The sequence below is a fragment of the Vicia villosa genome, unplaced genomic scaffold (genome assembly GCF_029867415.1).
Source record: "Vicia villosa cultivar HV-30 ecotype Madison, WI unplaced genomic scaffold, Vvil1.0 ctg.000020F_1_1_3, whole genome shotgun sequence".
In the NCBI taxonomy this organism is placed as follows: Eukaryota; Viridiplantae; Streptophyta; class Magnoliopsida; order Fabales; family Fabaceae; genus Vicia; species Vicia villosa.
In genome coordinates, this window is record NW_026704951.1 from 112,244 (window position 1) to 124,208 (window position 11,965).

Genomic DNA, 11,965 nt, shown 5'->3' on the forward strand with positions numbered 1-11,965 from the left:
ATTAATTAGGTCTTACCTACATGCTCTTCTACATCTTGTGCTTTGGATATTTGTTGTAAACACAGTTATTGTTGTGCCTATAAGAAAAATCTATTAATGTGCGTCAATTGATTTGTGAACAAGGATAAAGACATGGTTGATCGATTATTTGCTAATGGCATTGACACTAACACGTCGACGCCAATAATAATTTGAGAGAGTGAACAAATTGATCGTAATTACATATATTGGAGACAATGTCAAACACCAACACATCTCAGATACACTTTTTTGGATATGTGTTGTAAATACAATTACTGTGTCCGTAAAAAAATCTATTAATGTGCATCAATAGATTTGTGAACAAGGATAAACACATGGTTGATCGATTATTTGCTAACACATTGAAAATAACACGTCGACACCATTAATAATTTGAGAGAATGCATAAATTGAACGAAATTACATATATCGGTGACAGTGTCAAACACCGACACGTCCCAGCCACACCTTTGATCAGATAGTAAGTTCTGTATGTTCTAGTTTGAATCAAGTTTGCCATCCTGTTTTACTTTCAGCCTTTTAATATCTCTTTAACTCTTTGTTTTGTCATCACCTTCTAAACAAGCAAACAACCGTATAATCGCAAAACTCTAGCTCAAACATTTTAGATTAAAAACATGCCTATATATAAAATTAAACATGTGATTGTTTATTTCAAATTATTACCTAGATATATGTATCAAGTGTTAGGTCTAATGTCCTAATTTGTATAAGTGCTTCATATTTATGGAATCGTCTGTTATAAACGCAGAGACCTATCAAGAACCTAGAAACATCATTCTTTGTTCGAACAATTAATAAACTTTAAATTTAAAAAAAAAAAATGAATCCTTCAAAAATATCTAAACAAAATAAATAGTATTATGTCTAACTTTGCAGGAATGTCGAACAAGTTTTCATATTTCATTGAATATAGCTTTCCTTCTGGTGGTTCAAAGAGTTCAAGATACAACAGGAACTATATAAGAAGCAGAATAGATTTAATCTATATTTGCAGTTGTTAAATGAATAAGTGTAGCATTCTCTAAATCAACAACAACCATAATACTAATGAATTTGCACACACGGCCAAAAGACATACAAAGACAAAGCTAGATACTAATTAAATGCAAAGACAGAATTGATACCATACAGGCAGATGAGTGGGAAACTTTCGTTAATGAAGATGAACAAACAGTGACAGTGAAGATTCTAGTCATTCTTTCCAGCTATAAGAAGCCCGGTCAACAACTAAATAGTCTCCCCTGATATCCTTTACAACTCGAAGGTCTTCGTCGAGGTATACAGTATCAAACCTACAAAAACAGGATGCAATTATAGCATCACATAAACAAAATGTGACAGGCCCGGTTCCTGGTTCAACTATCGTCCAGTTTTTAAGAAGGTAAAAATAAAAAATGTAAAAACTAAAAACTGATTAAGCAGACTACAATAACCTGCAAACTGACGGTTGCCAGTTCAACTATCGTCCGGTTTTTAAAATGTTGGTAGTATACAGGGAGTGTGGCAAGGGCTGTTAAGTAAGTGGAGACTAATTAGTGGTCATAAGACTAGTTTTAGTCAAGTTTATTGTTTCATTTTGCCGAGTCAATAATCCTAATATTTAGGAGAGATAGTCTTGCATCAGTTATTGAGTTGTTCCTTTATTTTAGCCACTTCCACGTTGCTAGGCTTGTAAAACGTGGTAGCAGTTTGTTTCCTTTGTAGTAGCTATTTATGCCTTTGTTATAGTTTCTTTGAATAAGAATCATTCTCAACATTTTGAGAGATATTTTTCTGTCTAGAGTTTGATTTTTCAACATCTGGTATCAGAGCTCCTTACTAGGGGCCTGATTGTGTGAGAAGAAAAGAGAAAAACAAAAAGAGAGATGACTACTGAAGGTAGTTTTGTTCAACCTGCAATTCCAAAATTTGATGGTCACTATGACCATTGGTCCATGTTAATGGAAAACTTTCTACGTTCGAAAGAGTATTGGGGCTTAGTGGAGACCGGCATTGCTTCACTTCCAAGTGGAACAGTACCGACAGAGGCCCAAAGCAAGCAAATCAAGGAGCAGAAATTAAAAGATTTGAAAGTCAAGAATTATTTGTTTCAGGCTATAGACCGAACAATATTGGAGACTATTCTTGTGAAAGATACTGCAAAACAGATTTGGGATTCTATGAAACAAAAATACCAAGGAACAACCAAAGTCAAAAGAGCCCAACTACAAGCACTAAGATAGGAGTTTGAGATGTTGCTGATGAAGGAAGGAGGAGTTGATGAGTACTTTTCTCGTACTTTAACAATTGCTAACAAAATGAAGATGCACGGTGAAAAGATGGACCAAATAGTTGTTGTCAAGAAGATCTTACGATATATGACTGCTAAATTTGATTATGTTGTTTGTTCAGTGGAAGAATCAAATGATTTAGACACTTTGACAATCGATGAATTACAGAGCAGTTTATTGTTACATGAACAAAGGATGAAAGCGCATAGAGGTGAAGAACAAGCACTTAAAGTCTCCTATGACGACAAGTTCGGTGGTAGAGGAAGGGGACGAGTAGCATTCAGAGGAAGAAGCCGAGGAAGAGGTAGGCAAGGATTCAACAAAGTTGTTGTTGAATGTTATAGATGTCATAAGTTAGGGCATTATCAGTATGAATGCCCTACCGGATGGAATGCTGCAAATTATGCGGAGGTAGATGAAGAAGAGGAGATTCTTTTGATGTCCTATGTAGAATTGAACAAAGCAAAGAGGGAAGGAATTTGGTTTCTTGACTCGGGCTGCTCTAACCACATGACAGGTGACAAGCAATGGTTTGTGAATTTGGATGAGAAATTCAGACACTCGGTGAAGCTTGGAAATGATTCAAAAATGTCGGTGATGGGAAAAGGAGATATCAAGCTTGAGTTTGAAGGAGTAACTCAGGTAATAACAAATGTATTTTTTATTCCTGAACTCAAGAATAACTTGTTAAGCATTGGCCAACTACAAGAAAAGGGGTTGGCTATTTTGATACAAGATGGAGCTTGCAAAGTTTATCATTCTAAAAGGGAGGTTATAATGCACACTCAAATTTCAACAAATCGAATGTTTGCACTATCTGCTTCTATACCACAGGCTATAACCTGCTTTCAAGCAACTTCCGAGGACATCACGGATCTTTGGCACAAACGATATGGACATCTAAACCATCAAAGTCTTAGAATGTTGCAGTCCAAGCAACTTGTTAAAGGATTGCCTCAACTCAAAGCTACAAATAAGGTGTGCACTATTTGCAATGTGGGAAAGCAACATCGAGAAGCAATACCAAAGATCAGCCAATGGAGAGCATCTCAAAGACTTCAATTGATACACTCTGATATTTGTGGCCCTATAACACCAATGTCAAATAGCAACAAGAGGTACATTTTAAACTTTATTGATGATTTCAGCAGAAAAAATTGGATTTATTTCTTAGCTGAAAAAAGTGAAACATTTTCAACGTTCAAGATTTTTAAGAACCTTGTTGAAAAGGAGACGGGAACTGGTATATGTTGTTTAAGAACTGATCGAGGCGGTGAATTTAATTCACACGAGTTTAATGATTTCTGCAGGGCTCATGGTATTAAAAGGCAACTTACAGCAGCTTACACGCCCCAACAAAATGAAGTTGCGGAGCGGAAAAATCGAACCATCATGAATATGGTCCGATGTTTGCTTACAGAGAAACAAATGCCAAAGAATTTTTTGGGCTGAAGCTGCTCAATGGACTGTGCATGTGTTAAATAGAAGCCCTACTTCAGTTGTGAAAGATAAAACTCCTGAAGAATGTTGGAGTGGAATCAAGCCTAATATCGAGCATTTCATAATTTTTGGGTGCATTGGTCATGTGCATATACCAGATAGAAAAAGATTGAAGTTGGATGACAAAAGCTACAAATGTGTGCTTCTAGGGGTAAGTAATGAGTCTAAGGCTTACCGTCTTTTTGATCCCATTGCTAAGGTTGTGGTGACAAGTAGAGATGTGGTATTTGAAGAAAATGAGAGCTGGAATTGGGGGAGGAGTAATGAAGAGGTAAAGGTTGATTTGGGAGATATTGATCATGAATCTAGTGACATGGGTGAAATTGAAGGTGATGAAGAACAACAAGAAGAAGCATCTGCCTCAAGTGACTCAAATGAAGGAAGTGAACCAAGCTCACATGAAGGAAATAATTTGTGTTCAGATGGAGAAAGAGTTAGGAGAGCACCAATATGGATGCAAGATTATGTTAGTGGAGAAGGATTGTCTGAGGAGGAGGAAAATGTGCAAGACTTGGTTTTCTTTATGTCACAAGAAGATCCAATCTATTATGAAGAGGCTGCAAAGAGTGATAAATGGAGGAATGCAATGGATTTAGAGATTGAAGCCATAGAGAAAAATGATACTTGGGAGTTAGTGAGCTTGCCACATGGAGCAAAAAGACTTGGTGTCAAATGGGTGTATAAAACCAAATTGAATGAAAGTGGGGAGATTGATAAATGCAAAGCACGCTTGGTGGTGAAAGGCTACGCCCAGATATATGGAGTAGACTATGATGAAGTATTTACTCCGGTGGCACGATGGGATACCATTCGCATTGTTTTGTCTTTGGCGGCACAAAAAGGATGGACATTGTTTCAGTTGGATGTGAAGAGTGCATTCTTGCACGGTAAACTAAATAAGGCTGTATTTGTAGAACAACCACTGGGATATGTGAAAGAAGGAAAGGAAGACAAAGTCTACAAGCTTAAGAAGGCTTTATACGAATTAAAACAGGCACCTAGGGCCTGGTATAGCAGGATTGAAGGATACTTTATTAAAGAAGGGTTTGAAAGATGCAACAATGAGCCTACTTTATTTGTCAAGATTGAAGGAGGTAAAATTCTTGTTGTTAGTATCTATGTTGATGACTTAATATTTACAGGGAATGATATTGGCCTTTGTGAGAAGTTCAAAAGCTCTATGAAATTAGAGTTTGACATGACAGACCTTGGAAAATTAAAATACTTTCTAGGTGTTGAAATACAACAAAGTTCCGAAGGTATTCATATGTGCCAAAGGAAGTATGCTCATGAAGTCCTTGATAGGTTTGGAATGAAAAATTGCAATTCAGTGAAGAATCCTATTGTTCCAGGTACTAAGTTAACAAAGAACAGTGGAGGTGCAGATGTGGATGCAACATTGTTTAAACAAATGGTTGGAAGTCTCGAAGTCTCATGTACTTAACCTGTACCCGGCCGAATATGATGTATGTCGTATGTCTCATAAGTAGGTACATGGCTAAGCCTAAGGAAGCACACATGTTAGCCGCAAAAAGGGTGCTTCATTATTTAAAAGGAACCATAGAAATGGGGGTGTTCTACAAGAGAGGAGTCAAGGATGAGCTGCTGGCCTACACCGACAGTGATTACGCAGGTGATATAGACGACAGAAGAAGTACATCCGGGTATGCGTTTTTGCTGTCTAATGGAGTTGTATGTTGGAGATCAAGAAAGCAACCTGTTGTATCATTGTCTACAACTGAATCAGAGTTTATTGCAGCTGCTGCTTGTGCATGTCAAGGCATTTGGATAAAAAGAATACTAGATTGAATTGGTCATTCTCATTGTAAGTGTATTACAGTATTTTGTGATAATAGTTCCACAATTAAGTTATCAAAAAATCCTGTAATGCACCGAAGAAGCAAACATATCGATGTGAGATTTCACTTTTTGTGTGATCTAACTAAAGATGGTATGCTGGAGCTGAAGCACTGCAGAACAGATGATCAATTAGAAGACATCATAACCAAGCCACTAAAACTAGAAGTATTTGAAAGGCTTCGTGGGTTACTTGGAGTCCGACCAACAGCAGATGTAAACTGATTGTTATTAGCAATGTCAGTTTAGGGGAGGAAATGATGAGTAAGTGGAGCATAATTAGTGGTCATAAGAGTAGTTTTAGTCAAGTTTGTTGTTTCATTTTGCTGAGTCAATAATCCTAATATGTAGGAGAGATAGTCTTGCATCAGTTATTGAGTTGTTCTTTTATTTTAGCCACTTCCACGTTGCTAAGCTTGTAAAACGTGGAAGCAGTTTGTTATAATTTCTTTGAATAAGAACCATTCTCAACATTTTGAGAGATATTTTTCAGTCTAGAGTTTGATTTTTCAACAATGGCTACCATTATTGGATCTTTACTGTCAGTAGCTAGAGATATAGAGAACCATGTTCTCTGAGGAACATAGCTCTGGTTTCCTTTTTATGAGAGCTGAGGCTCTTCTACTATTTTTTTCAATACATATAATCTTATTTCAAATTATCATTTCCTCCAAGTGCTATCAATTGTTCCTACCTGCTAGATTCTATTGAACATTCAATCACACCACTGGAGATGACGAAAGGAGAGGATTTAATGGACGAAGCTCACGAGGTTAGAGGATTCTATCAAGCTTTCGACTGTCGAGTTATAGGATTCTCTGCTGTTGGAAATAACAAAGTTACATAACTGATATTTATCTGATGAAGGGATGAGACGAATAGTGGTCACTGGTCGGGGATGCACTACCAATGGAGGCGGGGGTAGTATTTCGGGAGGGGGCTCTCCAAATTCCAACAAAGATTACTGAGAGAAGCATCCTATGGTTGAATGGTGTTCCTACCTTGCATTTGGCCTATTGAGAAATCTCATTATGACTTAAAATCAAGCCACCCTACAATCTTTCCTCCTAGAGTAATCTCAATGAAGAAGCTTATATTGGAGTCATTCTTGGATTTTTTGCTCTGTTTCGGGAGCTAAATTGTCACTTTTGCAAACTTTTATATGTCCTCAAACAATCATTTGGCTTAGTTTAACAAATTTAACAATGTTGCTGATCAAAGACTCGAACTGGACCAGATCATTGAGTTTTCTATAGCCAATCAGCTATGGAGTGAATTTACAAGGTTGCGTACTCAACTTTCTTTAGAAACTTATTTTTTTTGGAATTCTTGGCTTCTCGGCATGTTTACAAATCACTAGTACATAGATATTTATAGATACATAAGAAACCTCCTCACAATGAGCTTGACTCCTATAAACTAAATTGTTTGAATCCAGAGATACATGTATATAGTAAGAAAAAATCAAAAAAATACTAAGAATCATAATTGTTTCACTTCTCCAACAAATAACACAATTGTGCGAGAGATCATTTAAAGTTTAAACCACTAATACCATAGAGATTTTTTCTAAACTGTAATACTCCCTCTAATCCTTATTCACTTTTTAGATTCACTTAGATACATTAAATAATCAATATATTTGGACTATATAAAAATCTGATACATTATTCCATGTATCTAAAAAACAAACTTTTTCTTATAATAATGATCAGAGGGAGTTCTAAATATTCTACCGCGAGGCATGTCATTGAATACGTGCAAGGCGAACTACAGCACAAGAACTAAAATTTGTCACGGTTAAATTGTGTTTCGATAGGACCTCATAAAATCTTTATCTCTTCTAAAACATAGTTAATAGAGCTTCTAATTGTTTTGTCATGGCCGAACCCTGTCTAACCTATTCAGAGCTTCCAGAAATTTACCGTGTCTAACCTATACATAACCTCCAAAAATTCGGGACGGCTCTATCTACCTATCAAAAGTATTTATACAAAATGGAATGTGATTGTGATGCATTATAAATTCAAAGTACTTACCAACCCTGTCCAAATGGTGGCAAAGGTATTTCCCAGTTCTGCCCCCGCAACACTGCACTAGTAAATCTGAACAAAAATCAAAATTAATTAATCAGTTTAATTACAGCAATTAAATTGTTTAGTTTCAATTATTCATTCACCTGAAGTTCACTCTCTGCGACGAAGCGACTTCAATATTCGATCTTACAAAGAAAACTCCAACAGGAGGAAACGTGATTACATTATTGAGAGTCAGTTTCTGAACATCTATGACTTGCAATACATCACCAGCTTTGGTTCCGAACAAGTAAGCCTTCTCAATGATGAAAAGCTGCTCCTTCTCCGTCGTCCAGAGTAACCGCCACGTGCTAGAGAGGGAGTCGCCGGTGGTTACAGAGCCGGCGCCGAGGGCGGCCAATTCGTCGATTGCGGTGATTATGGAGGCTCGTTTGGTGGGGTTGTTTTGGGTCTTGAGGCCGCGGTCCTGGTCGGAGATGAGGGAGAGGAGGTGTTCTTTGGCGGGTTTTGATTGGGCTGTGACGGAGGAGGAGGTGGAGTTTGGGTGAGAGTAGCGGTGTTTGGGGAATGTTTTGTTGGAGTTTGGGGTGTGAAGGAAAAGGGAGGTGGTGGAGGTGGTGGCCATGGGAATGTGTGGTGGTGGTGATTGAGTTCCATGGTGTTAAAAGTTTGTGTGAATTTTGAACTTTTGAGTGTGTGGAGTAAGTGAGCTTAGAGAGAATTGACGGTTGAAAACAATGAAGATATTTGATTATTGGCTTATTGATCCAACTATTGAATTATTGGTGGAACCACGTGTTGAAAATAGGTAAAATCAAAAAATTCAATTAAATAAACATGTCACTATATCAAAAATTATATAAAGATTAAATCGGTTGAATCAGATGACCCGGTCTCTAAAATAAAATCAATACCACCTAAAAAATTTAAAAATATTGTAATTTTCCAAATTTACTCTTTAATAGCTTAATGTATCATTTAGTCTCTTAACTTAATATTTATATTTCGCTTTGATCCTTTAATTAAAAAAATGTTACATATTGGTCCCTTAAAAATTATTCTATTACACAAAATAGTTATTTCCATTAAATTTTATGGGAAAAAATGTTAACTTGGACTACGTGACAATGTTGATGGATCTTTAATATCGGACATGGCTTTTTTACTTTTATTACCTAACTTATTTTGGTTTTATTACTCAAACTATTTTTAATTTGGACCCAGTTAGATATTAGTTTTACTACCCTAGGTCACACTTTCATGCTTGGAGATTAAAAGGAAGACTGAGGCAGCGAAGAGGATTGACGAAAGCTCAGCAATGACGAACCATGTTAAAGATGCATCTTTTACTTTCTACAAGAGAAAGATACATCTATTACAATTTCAATTTTTGTTGTCTGTGTTTGTGCATGTGTGAGGTAGTTGTTGGGATTGTAATTCCTTGTGTCGAAGCAGGTTGCTCGATAAAAACAAGATTGTGTCAAAATGTCGAAGTAGGTTGCTTGACAGAAACTTCGACTTAGGCTTAATTTTATAGTGTTTGCACAATTAGGTATTTTGGGCTTTACTCGGGGATCAAGCAAACCCAAGATCTATAAATAGGGAGTAACCTTTATTATTGTATATTACTCACTTGCAGTTACAGAGAATAAACTTCAATTTAAAGGACCAAGAGAAAATCTAGAGAAATTATTCTTCCCCTTATTTTGTTCAAACCATAACTCCATTTCTTCCCTGATTCATCTTTTCTTCTTCATCAAGAATTGTGTTGCATAATCATCTTGCAATCAAGGTTGGTTGATTAACTCGAGTGAAGAGTGATGAACATGGGGGTATTTGATCGGTTGATTGAATCTTGTTCATCAAGATTGATTCGGAATTCTCCATAGGTTTAGTGTAATTCCAACATCTGGTATCTAGAGCACTGGTTGAGTGTTTTGTGGGAAGCAAAACGCGATAGCAGTTAATCATACAAACGCATATTTTCCAGTGAGTCTTCTGATTCTAAAGAGAAAGAAATATGAAAATTGGTGCATGCAGATGAAGGTTATTTTTTACTACCAAGATCTTGGGATATTGTGAAGGAAGGAGTTACGCCGCTTGCAAAAAATGCGACGGATGAAGAAAAGGTTGCACACAAAGAATTGAAGAATAAAGATTATAAAGCTCTCTATATAATTCATCAATATGTTGATCCAGACAATTTTGAGAAGCTGATCGATGTTGAATCAGTGAAAGAAACATGAGAAATTCTAGAAAAATCGTTTGGAGGCACTGAGAATGTGAAAAGATGTGAGGTTAAAAACTCACAAAAGAACGTATGAATTACTTTAGATGGAAGAAAGTGAAAGCATGACTAATTTCTTCACTAGGGTTACAAAATTGGTGAATCAAATCTAGGTATGTGGAGAAATGTTGACATTAAGATCAGATATTGTAGAGATCTTGAGGTCATTAGCTCCAAAGTTTGACCACGCGGTGGTAGTCATAGAAGAGTCAAAATATTTGTCAACATTGACAAAGGAAGCGCTTCAAGGGACGCTTGAATATCATGAACAAATAATGGCTAAAAGAGTTGCAGGCAAGTCGAAGAGTGATATGGCTTTGCAGGCACAATCAACAAGAGAAAAGAAAGGCAAAGGAAAGTAGTTCAACAACAAAGGTAGAGGAGGCTACAACAATTCGGTTGGTCGAGGAAACCAGCAAGAAGGAAATGTTTCGAAGAATAAAAGACCATCGTACCAAAGCAACCAAAGAGGTGGTGTTGTGGGGGAAAGGATGGGGTGATGGTTGAAAATATGACAAGAGTCACATTTAGTGTTTCAATTGTCAGAAGTATAGTCACTACTCTATTGATTGCCCTGAAAGGCAAAAGAATCAAGAAAATGATGCAAAGTTTGCAAAGCACAAAGAAAAAGAGATGATGTTGATGGTCATAACAAGAGATGAAGAAATATTCAAGGATCGATGGTACTTGGATTCATGATGCTCATCAAACATGTTTGGAAGAAAATATTGGTTTGTCAGCATAAATCCCTGGTGAAGAACATGGTGAAATTTGCAAATGATAATACTAAAGAAGCTGAATGTATTAGTGATGTTCTGATTATAAGGAAAGATAGCAAAAGGTAAGTAATTTCCAATGTGTTGTATATACCAAGCATGAAGAGCAATTTGCTCAGCATAGGGCAGTTGATCGAAAAGAACTATAAGGTGTCGATTGAAGACAAGATGATGAGAGTTGTCGACTCAAGTGGAAGGTTAATCTTGAAGGCTCTTATGTCTCATAAATAGAATCTTCAAGATTGAACTTGATGTGATGGAGCATAAGTGTCTTACAACTGCAGCTAGCAGGGATGAATAAATATGGAACTATAGACTTGGTTATCTCAACTTCAAAGACATCAAAGATATGAAGAGAAGAAATATAGTTTTATGGTTACCACAAATTGACATTCCAAGTGAAGTATGTGCGAAATGTGTGCAGGAAAAGCAACACAAGAATAGCTTTAGCAAGGATGCAGGAAGTAAGTCGAAGGCAATTCTTGAAATCATATACTCTGATGTGTGTGGTCTTATTCATGTGGATTTTGTAACACCCTAATTCTCCAACGATAATTTTATAAAATAAATAGAAGGAATTAAAACAATTGGACAATTAGGATGTCACCTTCATTCATCACATATGCTCATATAACAAGATACGCAACACATAATTATATATTCATCATATCTAAACTTCATTTCATTTACTCGCAGCGGAAAAACATCAACAATATTTACTCTTAAATTTTCAACATAAGTTATAATCATCATAATTCATTATTCAACAAACATCATCAAATAAATACAATAAAGTGGAGTTCTACAAGGGTTTTACTCCCAACATAACAAAACAGACGCAACTAACCCCAGTGTTACATATCAGAGCTGAAACCGACTCATTCTACTCACTATGAGACAATCTCCTTGGCTAACCTCAATCTCAAGCTACTTCAAATTACCTGCGCGTTACCAACACATGGGTAACATTCAAACAAAAGGGGTGAGATATCATAACAATATAAGAAAGCGTATGATAACAAGTATATGAGAATAGAGTCATACATGATTCACCACTTCACAACACATCCACGTCATTTATTAACAAGCAGTATACAATTATTTTACAACATCTAATCCATCATCACATCATCGACTATACAAGTATTCATCGCCAAAAAGCTCATCATCATTCATCATTATGTAAAATGCAAC

At 36.4% G+C, this 11,965-nt stretch overlaps 1 protein-coding gene across 1 annotated transcript; it reads right to left on the reverse strand.

The window, feature by feature from the left end:
- Positions 1-924: 924 nt before the first annotated feature.
- Positions 925-8,433, reverse strand: LOC131621976 (probable plastid-lipid-associated protein 11, chloroplastic). The gene is made up of 3 exons (XM_058893035.1): positions 7,852-8,433; positions 7,712-7,777; positions 925-1,337 (listed from the first exon to the last, which is right to left on the reverse strand). Exons 1-3 carry the CDS (start codon positions 8,331-8,333, stop codon positions 1,238-1,240), a joined length of 648 nt encoding a protein of 215 aa, XP_058749018.1. The 5' UTR covers positions 8,334-8,433; the 3' UTR covers positions 925-1,237.
- Positions 8,434-11,965: the final 3,532 nt, after the last annotated feature.

Excerpts from the sequence above, each read along its gene's own strand:
- LOC131621976 (XM_058893035.1), bottom strand. The coding sequence starts at position 8,333 with ATGGCCACCACCTCCACCACCTCCCTTTTCCTTCACACCCCAAACTCC. Across the intron at positions 7,778-7,851 it reads TCGCAGAGAGTGAACTTCAG|ATTTACTAGTGCAGTGTTGC; the intron begins GTGAATGAATAA and ends ATTTTTGTTCAG. Across the intron at positions 1,338-7,711 it reads CCACCATTTGGACAGGGTTG|GTTTGATACTGTATACCTCG; the intron begins GTAAGTACTTTG and ends CTGTTTTTGTAG.